General features: G+C 53.1%; 3 protein-coding genes across 11 annotated transcripts in view; 1 reads left to right on the top strand and 2 right to left on the bottom strand.

The window, feature by feature from the left end:
- Positions 1 to 64: 64 nt before the first annotated feature.
- On the top strand, positions 65 to 7,976 carry Rrnad1 (ribosomal RNA adenine dimethylase domain containing 1). Of its 2 annotated transcripts, none has more exons than XM_010643783.3 (8): positions 65 to 291; positions 3,351 to 3,475; positions 3,582 to 3,774; positions 4,203 to 4,265; positions 4,478 to 4,615; positions 5,321 to 5,808; positions 6,875 to 7,059; positions 7,500 to 7,976. In XM_010643783.3, the coding sequence occupies exons 2-8, from the start codon at positions 3,450 to 3,452 to the stop codon at positions 7,619 to 7,621; spliced, it is 1,215 nt and encodes a 404-aa protein (XP_010642085.1). In that variant the 5' UTR covers positions 65 to 291; positions 3,351 to 3,449; the 3' UTR covers positions 7,622 to 7,976. The 2 variants fall into 2 exon arrangements, with proteins under 2 accessions (XP_010642085.1, XP_010642084.1); XM_010643782.3 differs by having other exon boundaries at positions 65 to 529.
- A 100-nt stretch (positions 7,977 to 8,076) lies between these two features.
- On the bottom strand, positions 8,077 to 11,836 carry Mrpl24 (mitochondrial ribosomal protein L24). Of its 6 annotated transcripts, XM_010643785.3 has the most exons (7): positions 11,732 to 11,836; positions 11,450 to 11,649; positions 9,281 to 9,515; positions 9,102 to 9,197; positions 8,795 to 8,898; positions 8,395 to 8,525; positions 8,077 to 8,295 (listed from the first exon to the last, which is right to left on the bottom strand). In XM_010643785.3, exons 3-7 carry the CDS (start codon positions 9,461 to 9,463, stop codon positions 8,159 to 8,161), a joined length of 651 nt encoding a protein of 216 aa, XP_010642087.1. In that variant the 5' UTR covers positions 9,464 to 9,515; positions 11,450 to 11,649; positions 11,732 to 11,836; the 3' UTR covers positions 8,077 to 8,158. The 6 variants fall into 6 exon arrangements, with proteins under 6 accessions (XP_010642087.1, XP_010642086.1, XP_010642088.1 ...); XM_010643784.3 differs by lacking the exon at positions 11,450 to 11,649 and having other exon boundaries at positions 11,716 to 11,836; XM_010643786.3 differs by lacking the exon at positions 11,450 to 11,649.
- A 1,663-nt stretch (positions 11,837 to 13,499) lies between these two features.
- Hdgf (heparin binding growth factor) overlaps positions 13,500 to 15,712 on the bottom strand; it is a 5,096-nt gene continuing 2,883 nt past the window's right edge. For all 3 annotated transcript variants that reach the window (XM_019210617.2, XM_019210616.2, XM_019210615.2), the window contains exons 4-6: positions 15,468 to 15,653; positions 14,822 to 15,072; positions 13,500 to 14,709 (exon numbers count right to left, since the gene is read on the bottom strand). In XM_019210617.2, the coding sequence (XP_019066162.1) occupies positions 14,703 to 14,709; positions 14,822 to 15,072; positions 15,468 to 15,653 (444 nt within the window). In that variant the 3' untranslated portion in view covers positions 13,500 to 14,702. The remainder of the gene's footprint in view (positions 14,710 to 14,821; positions 15,073 to 15,467; positions 15,654 to 15,712) is intronic.

Below are 15,712 nucleotides of genomic sequence, written 5' to 3'. Positions count from 1 at the left end.
TGCGCTCCCCGGCCCCTCTAGCCCCGTGGAGGTACAACTCGAAGGTGGGGTAGGCCGCGAGAAACCGGAACTGCGGAGCGCCGGGCCCGCCCCACTTCCGGCAGAGAGGGCAGTGCGAGGGAAGAGGCGGAGCGGGAGCTTGGCCCGCTCCGTCTCGACTGGCGTTGCCGCGCGTCTCTGTGACGTCACTGCTCTGTCACTCGGCCCACGTGACTGGGACGCGGGCACTGGCTGGCTCTTCACGTCGCTGGTGACCTCAGCGGGCCCCCCTGCTGTAGTATTTTCAGCCCGGTATGGTTTCCCGGAAAGGCAGCATCGGGGACCAGGCTCAGAACTCTTCCCATTCGGCTGGCCGTCCCGGTGCCGTGTGGTACTTACCCTGGATCCCAGCTCCCCGCGCTACCGGCCGGGCCTCGGGATGCCGGGCGTCTCCGCCCGGGGCCTCTCCCTGGAGGAGCGGAGGAAGCTAGCTGTGAACCTCACCCGTGTCCTGGCCCTGTACCATTTCATCCTGGACGCCTACATCATCGTGAGGCCACCGGGTCGTGGGTGGTTGGTTGTCTGGGTGCCCGTGACTGGGAATTTACCTTTGGTCTTTCTTGAGTTGTAAGTCATTCTAGAAGAAAGGTAAAAACGGGGGTGATTCGCTCCCTTTTACCCCTAATAGGTTGTTTTCTATCCTGCTCAGGATTTTTTTGTTTGGGTTTTTTGTTTTTGGTACCGGGGATCGAACTCAGGACCTTGTGCTTTTGAGGCAGTCTGCAGAACCACTGAGCCACATCCCAAGTCCCTTGGTAGGGTGTTTTGACAGGGTCTCGATATACAGTCCAGCCTGGGCTTGAACTCACTATGCAGCCCAGGCTGTCCTTGAACCCATGGCTATTCTGCTTCAGCTTTTCGAATGCTAGGTTTACGGGCTTGCGCCTCGATGCCTGGACAAAATTTGGAGTTCCTAGGTCTGTGTGAGGTGTCCCAGAAAAGGCCGCTCATGGCATACTAGCTCCTTTTGTTTTACTTTGGACAGTCAGGCTTTAGAATCAGAGTGGGACTAGGATCTTGCCTTCTCTACTGTGTTAATATTAGGGGTTTTCCCCCCTCTTCAGTCCCTGGTTTCAGCTATAAAGTGGATGGATCCCTAGCTGAAGGATCATTGCTAATAATAAATGAGATATGTACCAATGGCTGAATTATTGCGACTGAAGTATTCAGATCCCAAACCCAGAACCCGTTCTTTTTTTTTTTTTTCCGAGACAGGGTCTCACTATGTAGTGGAGACTAACCTGGAACTCACTATGTAGCCCAGGCTGGTCTCAAACTCCCAGCGATCCTCCTGCCTCAGCCTCCTGAGTGCTGGGATTACAGGCCACCCGGCCATCCAGAGTGAATCTTATCACCCTCTCATGACACTCAATTGCATCCTCATTGCTGTGGCAGAATGCTGACTCCTTACTACATTATTTACACAACCTGCCACTTCTTCGCCGCATTTCATTTTCTTCCCGCCTTCGCTGCACTGTTCTCACTGACCTGATCTCTGTCCCACAAATATGGCAGGCATGGGCCTTTGCATTTAACCATCTCCCTGGAATACTCTTCCTCCACCACAAGGCAATAGAGCAGATTGGTTAAGAGCAAGGATTTGTTTTTGTTTTTTTGTGTTTTGTTTTTGGTACTGGGGATTGAACTTGGGTCCTTGCAATTGCAAGGCAGGCAGTGGAACCACTAAGCTAAATACCTGGCCCAAGAGCAAGGATTTGGATCAAATCAGTTTCACGTCCCAGCTCGTTTTTGAATTGGCCAGGTTATTCAGTTGGCTTAGTTTCATCCGTAAAATGTGGCTAAAAATAGAACCTATTTCATAGAGTTGCTTATTAAGTGCATTCATATATGTCAGATGTTTACAACAGTGCCTGGCATAAAGTATCATGTGCATATTTGCTATTGTTTGTATCTTCCATATCTTCTGAACTGTTATTATGAAGGGCTTTCATGCTAAGCTATATCCCTAGCCCTTTTTATCTTATTTATAATTTTTATTATTTCTTTGTTTGTTTGTTTATTTTTTGGTTATTTGAGACAGCGTCTATGTAGTTGAGACCTGGAACTCACTATGTAGCCCAGGCTGGTTTTGAACTCACAGCGATCCTTGCCTCAGCCTCCCGAGTGCTGGGATTCAGGCGTGTACCACCACACCTAGCTATAATTTTAATTTTTATTAGTACATGTTGGCAGTGCATAACGATTGCATTCCTGTGAGTTGATACTTGCAAATGTCTTAATTCTTTTTACTCCATCCCTCCCTCTCCTTCCATCTCTTGGTCCCCTTCCCATTTACAAAAGAGCTATCTTTTTTGTTTCCTGTTATCTGTCTTTTGTTTTGTACATTTTGCACATTGTGTTTCTCAGACTGATCTTGAACTCCCTGTGTAGCCCAGGCTGGCCTCAAACTTGCAGCAATCCTCCTGCCTCAGCCTCCTGAGAGCTATGACTACAAGTGTGTGCCACCACATCTGGTTCCCTTTTTACTTTTTACTTTTTTTATTTTTATTTTCCATATTATTTTTCTCCCTTTTTCTTTTATTTTCTGCTTCTCACTTTTTTTGTATTACCTTTATTTAATTCTATAAATATTCTTCTAGTTCCTAGTAGGATTTTTGTCTTCTTTCTCCTCCGTATCTCCTGTAGTTTAGGTTTAGGTCAGTCTGAACTGCATCGTGAGACCTTGTCTGAGAAATACATATATAGGGCTGGAGATTTAGCTCAGTGGTTCCTCCACCTGCTTCACAAGCACAAGGTCCAGAGCTTGAGCCCAGTACCCCCCCCAATATATTTATATGGCCCAGAGATTTAGTTCCAAGTTCAATCCCTGATACAAAAAAAAGCCCCCGAAAGCGTATATGTATATATGTACACATGCATGTGTATGTGTGACAGGTTATAAAATGGTAATGTGCTGATACTGTGTGTCAGTCACTGCGGTGGTGTTAGAGATGCATGTGGGAAGAAGAGAGCATCCCTACCTAAGAAATTCAGCTGAAGCCAGGTGCACACCCAGAGCCCCAGCTGCTGCAGGCCTTAAGGCAGGAATATCTGGGTTTGAGTCAACCTGGGCATACAGAGACCCCTGTCTCTCCCCAAAAAGTGGATAGAACTGACTTGTTAGAGTGCGAGACGTGTGGAATGCGTCCGTACCCTAAAAAGAGTTCAGCCCCCCTAAGATGAAAAGAGGGAGTGGGCTTGACAGAGCTGCTCCAGGAGGCAGGTGTGCCTGTGGGGTGGGTGGGGCGGCAGGCAGAGTGGGCCTGGGAGCAGGTGGCGTCCTGCTGACTACACCTCCGTTTCTACTGCAGGAATTTTTCACAGACAACCTGTGGGGCACACTCCCTCGCTCGTGGCAGGAAGCACTGGACGGACTGGAGCCACCTGAGCTGGCCACACAGCTGCTGGGGATGCCTGGAGAAGGGGAGGTGGTCAGGTATGGGTGCCAGGGTGCCCGAGGCATGAGGCCCCGCAGAGGCCCTGCTTAGGGTCTCCCAAGGTCTGGATGGGACTACTCTGCAGCCTGGGCTGGCTTTCCTCAGGTACAGGTCGGTGTGGCCACTCACCCTACTGGCTCTGAAGTCCACAGCCTATGCCCTGACTTTTACCCGGACACCCAGCTTTCAGACCCCCTCTGAGTTTCTGGAGAATCCCAGCCAGAGCTCCAGACTGACAGCTCCCTTCCGGAAACATGTCAGGCCCAAGAAGCAGCATGAGATCCGCCGGCTGGGAGAGGTGAGGAGACACTGGAGTATGAGCAGTGGCCAGGAGCCCAGGGCCAAGCGGGAGTCGAAAAATGTGGTCCTGCACTTTGTGTGCAGGACCGGAGGCTCTAGAGGCTTCTCAGCGACACTGCAACCCCAGGGATGTTGGGTGGCTCCCTCTCCATCCTGTTGCATTGGCTGGCGACTGTATCCGAATCACTCTCATTCCCAGTCTCACATCTCCTGGGTCTTGTTCTGTGGGGAACTGAGTCACTAACCTGAGGGGCCCAGTGCGGGTGGGGTGCCCATGCGCCGCCTCCACTCTGGCTTCCAGACCTGCGTCTCCTGGCTGCCCGACCCATCTCCCTCTGCCATCTGTGGCTCCTCTGCCCTCACTGGATGTTTGCTCCAGGAACGAAGAGCCAGTGCCCAGGAGACCTTTGCTCCCTCCTCTTTCAGTTGGTGAAGAAGCTGAGTAACCTCACTGGCTGCACTCAGGTTGTGGACGTGGGCTCGGGCCAGGTGAGCCAGATCCCTAACACAGTGTCCTTCTGAGCCATGAGGCGAAAGCAACCGGAAGGCAGGTAGGAGGCCTCAGGTCTAGGGAGGCAGGTGCTGAGGAGTGGAGGAAACAGCTGGGCAGCATTCCAGTTGGTGTCCAGGCACTGACAGGATATGGGTAAAGTGGACAGCCCCTGACGGGGGATGACCCTGTCCTCCTCTCGTGACTTCAGGGCCATCTTTCCCGCTTCATGTCTCTGGGGCTGGGGCTGATGGTGAAGAGCATCGAAGGGGATGAGAGGCTGGTGGAGCGGGCACAGCGCCTGGACCAGGAGCTCCTGCAGGCTCTGGAGAAGAAAGGGAACCCCCAGGTAGGCCAGCGACCCCTCCTGTTTCTCCACCTCAGATGGAATGGTCTCTGTGCCTGCTGCTTCTTCCCCAAGGCCCCCTTCCTTAAATCCTTCCCACACCCCAGGCACTTTGGAGTTACAAAATGCTTTCCATGCTAATGTGCTCTTTTCACAATAGCCTGTGAAGTGGCGAGCTGGGCATTAATCATCATAGCCGTTACTGGCTGGACATAGCGCAAGTCTGTAATCCCAGCACTCAGGAGGCTGAGACAGAAGGATTGCTGCAAGTTCAAAGCCAGCCTGGACTACACAGGAGCCCCTGTGTCAAAAAAAGAAAATCATTGTGGGGTGTGCTGGATATTAAACCAGCAAACGCACTACCACTGAGCTCCATCCACACCCTCAGCCAAGCATTAGACACATTATCCAGTGAGAGAACTTCAGGGTAGGTGTAGCTTAGTGGACGAGCACTTGCCCAGCCACGAGGCTCTGGGTTTGACCCCCAGTGCTGCCCAAAATAATAATGGGGAAAAAAAAATGAAAACTGGGTGTGGAAGATAAAAAGATTTGCAAAGTCAACAATGTGGGCCGAGTTTGTCCCGTCTGACTGTGGTCTAGCAGCTCTCTGCATGCCCTGGCCCCTTCTCCCTATTCCTCCTGGAGAAGTAACAGAGCCCAGGTCCCTTCCTGTAGCTGAGGTGACTCTGTCCTTTCCTACCTCCACAGGTGGCCCCAGGGGGCCCTCGCCACTGCCCCTACCACGTGGCTCGGTGGGTCGAGCCCACAGCCCTGTGTGAGGAACTTCTGCTTCCCCTGGAGAAGCCACAGCAGGGTGGTGGTGCCCGCTTGCTGCTGACGGGCCTCCACGCCTGTGGGGACCTGAGTGTCGCCTTGCTGAGGCACTTCTGCTGCTGTCCTGAGGTAGCAGCTCTGGCCTCGGTGGGCTGCTGTTACATGAAGCTCAGCGAGCCTGGTGGCTACCCGTTGAGCCGCTGGGTGGCCGGACTGCCTGGCTGTGAGCTGCCCTACAGGCTCCGGGAGGGGGCCTGCCATGCCCTGGAGGACTATGCCGAGCGGCTGCAGAGAGCTGGCCCCAGCCTCCGAACCCACTGCTACCGTGCGGCGCTGGAGACTGTCATCCGCCATGCCCGACCCGAGCTCCGTCGCCCCGGCGTGCAGGGGATCCCCAGGGTCCATGAGCTCCAAATTGAAGAGTGAGGTTGGGGGGCGTCACCTCTGGAGACCTGACTCCCCGCCGCCCACCGATAGAGGAGTGATGGTCGGATCCCTGACGGGAGCAGCCTGCCCAAATGTCTCGGGAAGTTGTCCTTAGCCAGGTGGAGGGACGTACATCTCTGCTCTCAGTTGCTTGGGAGGCCAAGGCAGGAAACTCAAAGCCAGCCTGGACACCTTAGTGAGACCTTGAGTGAAAAAGGACTGGCACGATAGCTCAATTTGAGGCTCCGGGTTCATCCCCACTTCTGCAACCAAGAAAAAAAGTCCTTACCATATCAGGAGACTAAAGGGAATGTGATGGTTTTGTTTATGGTGCTGGGACTGGGACTCAGACCCAGGGCTTCATGCATACTCGGCATGTACCCTACTGCTGAGCTACACCCCACCTTAAATATTAAAAATGTGGCCAAGTAACTGGACAAAGATAACCGAAAATGAATTTTTTGATCAATTTGCCATTAGACGGTTTACAGCCAGCACTGGGGTGCATGCCTGTAGTCCCAGCTATTTGGGAGCTGAGGCAGGAGGATCATTTGAGCTCAGGGGTTTGGGGTCACCATAGACATCACCTGGGTTTGTTTCGGTTTTTTTCCAGTAATGAGGACTGAACTCACACCCTTGTCTTGAGCTTATTGGCAGCCCTTTTTATTTTTTGAGACAGGGTCTTGCTAAGTTGCCCAGGCTGGCCTTGAATTTGTGATCCTCCTGCCTGAGCCTCCCAGGTAGCTAGGTTGCATCACCACATCATGAGACCCTGATTTAAAAAATTACAATTTGGCTGGGTGTGGTGCCACAGCCTGTAATTCTAGCCCTGTGGAGGGCGAGGCAAGATTATCACAAATTCAAGGCCATTTTGGCTATCTGTTAAGTTCAAAGCCAGCCTGAATTATAGTGAGACCTTGTCTCATAAAACAAACAAAAAAGTTGTATATTAGGATAGCAAATCAAGCAAAGTTGGAGTTGGAAGTAGGGACGGACAAAGTTAAAAAGTGTGAGGCAGCGGTTCCTAAAACCCTACTAAGTGCTCATTGGCTGACCCTGCAGATACGTGCAGCGGGGCCTACAGCGAGTGGGGCTGGACCCCCAGCTGCCGCTGAACCTGGCTGCCCTTCGGGCTCATCAGTCCCAGGAGAACCGGGTGGTGGCCTTCTTCAGCCTGGCCCTCCTGCTTGCCCCACTGGTGGAGACGCTGATTCTGCTGGACCGGCTACTGTACCTCCAGGAGCAAGGTGAGGGGAGGGGCTGGGCTTTGGCTTCCTTCTTCAGGCCCCAACCCCACACCCACCAGACCCCAGTCATCACCTCCTGGACTGGGGGTTCGTTTTTTTTTTTTTTCCTTCGTTTTTTTTGGTACCCGGGATTGAACTCCGGACCTTGCGCTTGCGAGGCAGGTGGCAGAACCACTGAGCTAAATCCCCAGCCCTAGAGGTTTCACTAGGAAGGCAGACTGGCCACATCAGCCTCTGCTGGTGTCTCCCTTGGGTATGTAAGCAAGTGTTCCAGGCATGGAGAACTCGCAGGGCTTGAGAACAGCCTCATCGTACCTCCGACACTGCAGTTACTCCTGAGGAGTCTGCCTCGGGGAGGCTGCGGTGCCTGCAGGCTGGCAGAAGTGCTGAGTGAGTCTGGCCTGCGTGTCCCCTCCTGATGAGCCCTACGTTTCTTCCAGGCTTTCATGCTGAGCTCCTGCCCATCTTCCGCCCTGAGCTGTCCCCCAGAAACCTGGTCCTGGTGGCCACCAAAGTGCCCCTGGGTCACGCCTTCTCTGCTCTGGAGACTGAAGACAGCTGACAGCTCGAGGGGGACATGGGAGCCAGAAGGGCAGAGTGCACCTCCCCACCCAGGAAGCAGCACCCTTGTCCTCCCTCGGATCCTCCAAGCTAATACTCTCTCCTGCCACGTATTTTGTCACACTGAAGTTTTCAATTTATTAAAACCCACAAGACTTATTTCCTACCTGTTTCTAAGAAGTATGGAAAGGACAGGTACATACCTGCCCTGCAGAGTGCCACTGTCAGGTGCCACTGCTCGATGCCCTCCCCAACAGGTGGCCTGGGTGGCACCATCTGTTGCTCAGAGCTCTCCATGGAGGGAACCGCTGTCCCTTTGGTTCCTTTCCATCCCACCCCATCCCTAGGAAGGCCACCTGCTGCACTGTGCTACCATGAGGAAAGCAGCCCCTTCCTCAGGCCCTGGAGTGGCACGCTGGGCTAGGGTGTCACTAGCAGGCAGGACACACGCGGGAGGACTATGGCACTTTATTAGTATCCGAGGAGCAGGCACCTCAGCCTTCGTAGCTCAGACAAGGGAGAAGCAGCTGTCTCCGGCTCAATACCAATAGACTTTCTTGTATCTTCTGGTCTCCTGGATCCCCATTGCCTCCATCACCTCTTCCTCCAGTGTCTTCAGACGAGGCACGTACGTCCTTTCCAGGGCATCTTCCACGGATGTGTCTTTGGGGCCATCTATGAGGTGGAGGAAAGAGAGGGTTTGCCAACTCATTTTAACACCCTTTCTGCTCACTCCTGTCACCCCCACCCTTCTCCTGCCCCTCACAGCCTCACCAATCCATGTTTCAGGGATGATGCCGTCAGCTCTAGGAAATTCAGGTTTGGGGATAATTCTTCCTGATCTTGTAGAGACTCGAACCCGTTCTCCTGCCTCTGTGAATCTCCACTCAATCTCAGTGGGTTTCCTGGTAGATAAAAAAGTGATCTGAGGTAGGATCCAGGACCCACTATCACATCCCATCCCCAAAGTGGGATAGTGCTTAAAAACACTGAAGTCACCCACCACCTTATTTCTCTACCTTTGTATTGGGGGTGCTTGTAAGGAGTCATGCACAGGAGTTGGACCCTCAATTTACAGAGCATTCAACCCACCGTCCCACCGGATAAATGGGCTGCCCACCTGTCCTATAGTCAAACCGTCACGGACCCTCTGACCACAGCCCCAGGAGCTTGCCTGTCCACAGGATCCACAAGTTTGACATGGTTGTGGAGCAAGGGGGCTTCACTAGGAATCATGGTTCCCCGAAAATCCTTGGTCCTGCCCACGTAGCGGAAATGCTGTCCAAGAGAGGGGCTATCAGAAAGCAGGGTGTGTGAAGGGGGCTTGCCCTTTAATGCTCACCACATTCAGTCCAAGCTGAAAAGCAGGAGGCTCGCTCATACACCACCCTCTAAGCCAGGTTCCTGCCACCTTGTGCTGCTCTTAATGGACAGAGACACCGGACAGGCTTCCTGGGCGTCCTTTTCCACTCTTCACTTACTGTGTTCAGCCCCTCCAGGACAACCCAGTTTCGCTGCCGGATGACTTGAACTACTCTGCCCTGCTTCCCAGCATCCTTGCCTTCTAGGATCTCCACCTGTGAGAGGATGTGACAGTCAGAGAAGTGGATCTTTGCCTGGAGCCTCCCCGTCACTCTGTCCTCTTGTCTGAAGCTCTCACCACATCCCCACAGAACAGGTGCCAGTCTTCATCCGAGATGGGTTCCACAAGTACTGGGCGCCGCCTGATCCATGGGCGGTTCTTCCTCTTATCTGCCAGGGAGCCTGGGCGGCTCATTCCATAGCGGTGGTAGGGAGGTAGTGTGACCTTGGATGCTAAGGCCAGCAGGGCAGAGAGTCGCATAGCTGAAGGCTGTGAGAAATCTCACCAGTGAGACTCAGAAGCTTTGTTAGCTCTGGGGGTGAGAAACAAGGGGGCTAAGAAGCAAGGAGGGCTAGGGATTCAGCTCAGTGACCGCCTCACTTGCCTCATGTGCAAGGTCCTGAGTTTGATCCCCAGTATCCCCCCAAAAAAAAATTAAGGGAAGGAACTTTTTTTTCCCTTATGGAGTAAATTAACAGGGTAGTAAAAGAACTGGCAAAGATGAAATTGGCTTCAGTTTACTGAGACCTTATTACCTGCGAGGTGTCATCTAATACCTTTCTGGCCAGGTGTGGTAGCACATACCTGTAATCCCAGCACTCTGGAGGCTGAGGCAGGAGAAACTCTACAAGTTTGAGGCCAGCCTGGACTACATAGTGAGCTCAAACCAGGCGTGGTGGCTCATTCCTGTAATCCCAGCACTAGGGAGGCTGAGGCAGGAAGATCACTGTAAGTTCGAGAACAGCCTGGACTACATAGTGAGCTCCAGGTCAGTCTCAACTACAGGATACCCTGTCTCAAAAAAAAAACAAAAAACAAAAAAAACAAAAACATAGTGAGCTCAAGACCAACATGCACTATGTGGCAAGACTGTTTAAAAAAAAAAGCCTGGTCGTGGAGTTAGCTCAGTGGAGACACATCTGCCTGGCAAGCCCAAGGTCCTGAGTTTGATCCCCAATACCAGGAAATAAATAAATGCCTTTCTGTACCATCTCATTTAAGCCTATGGACAAATGATAAAGTTACCATTAATCTTATTCTATAAATAAGGATGGGCGGAAATTTAGCTCAGTGGTGCCGCCACCACCTTCACAAGTGTAAGGCCCCAAGTTCCATCCCCGGTACTAAATAAATAAAGATGAACCGGGCTGGGGATTTAGCTCAGTGGCACCGAACCTGCCTGGCAAGTTCAAGGTCCCGAGTTCGATCCCCAGTACCAATAAAAAAATAAAAAACAAAGCCAGGGATTTAGTTCAATGGTTCCAACTACCTGCCTGACAGCATAAGGACCCGAGTTCAATCCCCGGTACAAAAAAACAAAATAAAAATGAACCTACCTTCAAAGTATGAATAAAGTGCACTATAATGGCATAGAGTCCAGGACTGGGGAGTCAGACCCCTGACTTCCTACTGTCATCTGTCCTAGTCCCTACTCTGCCAGTGTCTTACTCTGTGACTACAGACAACTTCAGATCTTCAGTCTCAACACTCCTAACCACGGCATTGCTGGTGTCATTTAGGTAATTTTAAATATTTTAACAGTGCAAGGTGTAAAATAACATGAATAGTATTATCCCTTCTGGATAATACTGATGGGCAAATTTAGGAGAAGGAAACAAGAAACTAAAGTACATTTCTCCGGGATAGGAACCGTTTCCATAACATTTGCACTTTGTAATGATGTGCATAAAACAAGCTAGTGTATCCGAAGAGTGAAATGTCGGCCCTTTTCCTTCTTTACACATCTTAGTTGTTTGTTGGTTTGGTACCGGGGGTCAAACTCAAGACCTTGCGCTTTCAAAGCAGGTGCAGTGCCACTGACCTAAATCCCAGGCCCCTTACACATCTTAGTACGAAAATAAAGGTCCAATGTTATCAATTAATGCTGGTTTAATACATGAGCCTAAGTATCCCTATTTAGAATCAACAAATGATTGCACCGCACTACTGTGACAAACCCAGTGGTGGGAATTTCACATTGCCCAGGAAGGCAGATGGTCAGGCCCAAGTGCTAAAGAGGTCCTTTCTGCGGACAAGGAGACCAGGGCCCAGCGAGCTGACGCGACTGGCCCTGGGTCACAGCGCTCCTGGTGCGGGGCCAATCTTGGGACTCAAGCCACTTGCGTGCGTGCTGCAGAGTCCCTTAACCGCAGTCCTCCTAGGTCTGCGGCTCAGGAAGGCGAACGCAGGAGCCAGCCCAGCCCAGGGCAGCTTCACGCCCCCTATACCTTTCCTCCTGCTTCCTACCTCTGCAGTCTGGAGAGGCTGGCGTCATTCCGTGGTGGGACTTTCACCGCGAGCTCTGAAGGCGCCACGGACGCTCGCGGTGTGGAACGTCTGTCCCTGGGGTCACGGCTGCAAAGGCGTCGCCAGCCTCCTCCAGGGTGCGCACCCGGCTCCCAGACATCACCAGACCCCAACTTTCTTCACCCACCCGCTCCAGCTTTCTGGTGCAGAGAATCCAAAGGAGGAGACTGAGCTACAGCCAGAGAAAAGGGAGGCCCTTCCCGCACCTGCTGGCTGACGAACCTCGGTGCAGCGGTACCTCCTCCGGGTGCAGCGGCCTTCAGCTGCCTTTCAACCGCTCAGAGGAGCCTCCGCCTCTAGCCTCGCACGTGGGCCCTCAACCCCACCCACTGAGTTCTGGGAAATGTAGTTTGACTGCGGAGCGGAAATTCAATCAATAATTTGGGCCCTCAGCATGCTGGGAGTTGGGGGAAACAGGAAGTCTGGCGGGATATCGGCAATGAGAAGGAGCAAGCGAGAGACAGCGAGAGCGAGAACGCCGTGAGGCATGTCGGGAATCAAAGGAGAAACTGGATAGGCTAACGTGCCTCGCGCGTTTTGCGCACGCTCTGCGCGAAGGGCTCTGGGAATTGTTGTTCCTAGAGGGGATAGCTCCATTTTCTAGGTGGATGTGACTTTCTGTTCCCTGGAAAGAGCCTCCCTTTCTGGGTGAGATTGCCGAGGTTTCTGCCTTGCCTTTCTCTGCTGGAAGGAGCCAGGGAATATTAAAAAACCACCGCAGGGTTTCTACAGGAAGGGATGAGAAGCGGACCCTTCCAGTGCTAACAGCATAGTCAAAAAAATGTTAGATCTGGAGGAAATCGGAAAGATAACCAAATTCCGTTTTCCAAGTAACTTGGGGGATACTGGGAGGATCCTACCCTACCTGCCCCACCCCCCAGCACCACCAGCAGTAAAGGGTGACAGCTCCAGCTCCAGTGGAGCAGAAGAGACCAGACCTCAGTGCTCTGCCTGACCCTGTGTGCCACGGGAAACGGGTGTGTCGGGTTCTTTCGCTGCCACCAGGTAACTCGGAGTCAACACGGAGGCTTGTGCAGCTACCACTTTGGCCTGTGCCTTGTAGTCAGACAGGAAGTGCACTGGGCAAACTAACCTGAGGAAATAATGGATCTTTCTGTTCTTCAGATGGGTAGATGTAAGAAAGCATGTTCTGAGTGATTAAGATCAGATTGTCATCTGACCACAAACGCTCACCTCGAAGGGATCCGATACTGGTCTGCAGTCACTGTCTCCTAAATCAATAACCCCTAAACCTCCCAGCAAGACAGACTTTGGAAGTCTTCCACCTGCTCCATCATCTCCCTTGCCTCAACACTGTATCTCTACCTAAGGGGCCTTCTGTGCAGCCAGCAGTACTGGGTCTGGTAGCAGTAGCCGGCAGTTTAAAGTTATCTATCCTCTTTAATGCTTGGCCTTCTCCTTAAGCCCGGGAGTCAAACTGTTCCCACAACCAGTCCAAACACCCATAGATAAGCTGTGGCTGTGGCCAATACCGGCACCTTCTTCCCACACCATTTCTTGTGCAATACGCTTTGGATGGTACTGAAAATTAAACTCTGGGCCTCTCCACTCAGCTACATCCCCAGACACAGCTCCCCACCCGACCCCAAGGCTAAGCTGCCAAAGCTAGGATCCAACTCCTGTGATCTTCCTGCCTCAGCCTCTCAAAGTGCTAGAATTTCAGGTGTGCACCACTATGGTGTCCCCAGGCCTGATGGGGGAAGTAGCTCTCTTAAACACTGTGTAGAAAAGGCAGAATGGATGGCATGGTTCATTCTAAGACTGCTCTCATTTAGTTTTGGATTTCTAGTGGCCTGAGGAGAGGCAGACGGACACTTCCAACCTCCAATCTGAGAAGGTGACTTGGAAATCATTTATATTCCCTCTTCCCTCTTCTTCAGGTAACCAATATGTCCCCAAAGAATTAGACACAATCCAATATAGTAATCAACAGGTTTTATTTTCCTAGAACTGAATTTGTCTATAGTTCTCAGAGCTAAACTTCCAAAGCTACAGTCAACAATTTTTCATCAGAGCCCAGGGGAGAGGGGCAGGGATAAGAGACAAGAGACAGAGAGGCAAGAAGCCACTAGGGAGAGGTTGGGAGAGGGTACTCCGTTCTCTGTCCTCAGTGAGTCACAAACCAGGTCGAGCAAAAATACCAACGGACCGGGTAGGGTATGTGGATAGGAAATGACATGGAAGAAACACCAAAGCCCCAGCTACAAAAAGTCATCAAGCCCCACACAGACGGGGAGCCTCCCAGTGCACCTCAGAAATGGGGGCGACATGGGGAAGGAAGGAGCAGGACGGGGGCCACACAAAGGGTTAGGGGGCCTTAAAATTTTTTTTTTGTAATTTTCTTTTATTAAAAACATTTCCTAAAAAATGTGTCTTTTCCTCTATGTCTGGGTGGTGTATGTAACTGCAGGCTGGCCTTGAGTGCTGCGGGAAAGGGGACAGGGTAGCTGGGAGTTTCCTCAGAGTGTCCCATCTCTGGCCCCAGAGATCTAAAGGGGGCAGGTGCTCAACACGCCGACCCACACGGGGAAGCCGACCCTGCAGATCTCAGGGCCTCGGCCCAAACGACTTGGAGGCCCCGAAATCTTTTGATGAGAACCAGAGTCCCAGAACCCCGGGATCATCGGCAAAAGACTGGGTGTTGTCAATCACGGAGGACTTTCAGGACAGAGCCCCTCCCCCACAGGCTGTCCCACCTTCCCTGAATGTGGGCAGCTGGCAGAGACGTGGGGCTGGGGACAGAAGCACAGGACACTGCCCTCTGGCCCCCAACACCCCCAGCCCGAAGCCCACTCTGCTGTTCACGTCCCACCCCTTCCACACCTACCCAAAGCCACCAGGATGCCTAGGAGATGGGAGGAGCGGATCCAGCGGAAACTGCCAGCCAAGGGCCCCACAGGAGCCCTGGGAAACAGCTTTAAGCAGCATGAGACACAACAGCCTTGTGTCCCCCAGGGAGCTGAGGACAGGGCCCTGACCCAGGCCGTAGGTGTTGGGACCCGGAGATGAGGGCCAGATCCACCTCCAGGGGCCACTCACAGTGGGGGAAAAGTGGAGGAGGAGAGCAGGTGGGGTGGGAGAGGGTTCCCAGTTTGCAGGCCATGGCCAGTTTCCCCAGTAGCACCCAGACAGCAGCAGGAACGGGGCGGGGCTCCTCTTGAAACATTGGTGGCTACAGGCTGCGGACAGTTGAGGGAGAAGGGTTACTGGGTGGCCGGGCTGGGCCTCCTGGGGCCCACCCGCTCCGAGAGGCTGACTGCACAGGTGCTGCCGCCCAGGAGAGGCACTCACCTCTCATGATCTCTGATGCCCGGGGCCTCAGCATCTTCCTTGGTGGCCTCCTCCTCCTCTTCCTCCTCTTCCTCCTCCTCCTCCTCCTCTTCCTCCTCCTCTTCCTCAGGAGGAGGGCCTCGGCTGGAGATGGGCTCAGAGGGGGTGCTGTTCTTCTCGCCCTCTGTGGGGATGGGCCTCTCACCCTCCAAGGTGGCTGCCTCCTTCTCCCCTTCCGGGTCTTCTGCCTCCTTGGGACGTTTAGGGGAGTCCTAGGCAAGAGTGGCAGAGAGGCACAGGGCTGAGGCCAGGGAAGACGGGCACCAGCTGCCTACCTGTACCCACAACCCCAGACTCTTTCCTGGGCTTATATCCGATCAGTTCTTCCACAGCCCCATCTTTTTTTTTCTTTTGAGACAGGGTCTCCCTACATAGTCCACATAGCCTTGACCCCCCAGAGATAGTCCTGCCTCAGCATCCCGAGTGCTGAGATTACAGGTGTGTGCCATCATGCCCAGCCACAGCCCCCTCTTAACTACAAGGCTGTCTTCTGTACCCCATCTCTTCAGCTCTCTGTGACTAGGGGGGTCTCTCAGCTCGAGGGCTCCCTGCGGGGCAGAGCCCTGCTGCTGTAGGGGTCCCTGCCGACGCCCTGGGGAGTCCTTACCTCCAGCAGGTCCCCTGCTCTCCTCTTCAGGGGCCCCTTCTCATTCTTCTCCTTGGCCGGCTCGTCGATGACCAGCTTCCCCTCCTCATCGCTGCTGCCCTCGGCGTTCCCCTTCTTGTCACTGTCCCCCTCTGTGGCTTCAGGCTCTGGCTCTGGTTCTTCCGAGCAGCTCTTTTTCTGAGAGGACTGTGGCAGAGACAGCAGAGGCTGAGTGGCACCAGTGGGTGCCACGCCTGGCCCCTCCC

Source organism: Fukomys damarensis, unplaced genomic scaffold, assembly GCF_012274545.1.
Source record: "Fukomys damarensis isolate Sample0158 unplaced genomic scaffold, DMR_v1.0_HiC HiC_scaffold_33, whole genome shotgun sequence".
Taxonomy (NCBI): domain Eukaryota; kingdom Metazoa; phylum Chordata; class Mammalia; order Rodentia; family Bathyergidae; genus Fukomys; species Fukomys damarensis.
This window is presented reverse-complemented; position numbering and strand designations above follow the sequence as displayed.

Bases quoted from the DNA above. Each gene is read 5' to 3' on its own strand.
- Rrnad1 (XM_010643782.3), top strand. From the start codon at position 419: ATGCCGGGCGTCTCCGCCCGGGGCCTCTCCCTGGAGGAGCGGAGGAAG. The intron at 530-3,350 runs GTGAGGCCACCG...TTTCTACTGCAG, and splicing joins TCCTGGACGCCTACATCATC to GAATTTTTCACAGACAACCT. The intron at 5,809-6,874 runs GTGAGGTTGGGG...CTGACCCTGCAG, and splicing joins CATGAGCTCCAAATTGAAGA to ATACGTGCAGCGGGGCCTAC.
- Mrpl24 (XM_010643784.3), bottom strand. From the start codon at position 9,463: ATGCGACTCTCTGCCCTGCTGGCCTTAGCATCCAAGGTCACACTACCT. The intron at 9,198-9,280 runs GTGAGAGCTTCA...ATCCTCTCACAG, and splicing joins ACCTGTTCTGTGGGGATGTG to GTGGAGATCCTAGAAGGCAA. The intron at 8,526-8,794 runs GCAAGCTCCTGG...TTTATCTACCAG, and splicing joins CTTGTGGATCCTGTGGACAG to GAAACCCACTGAGATTGAGT.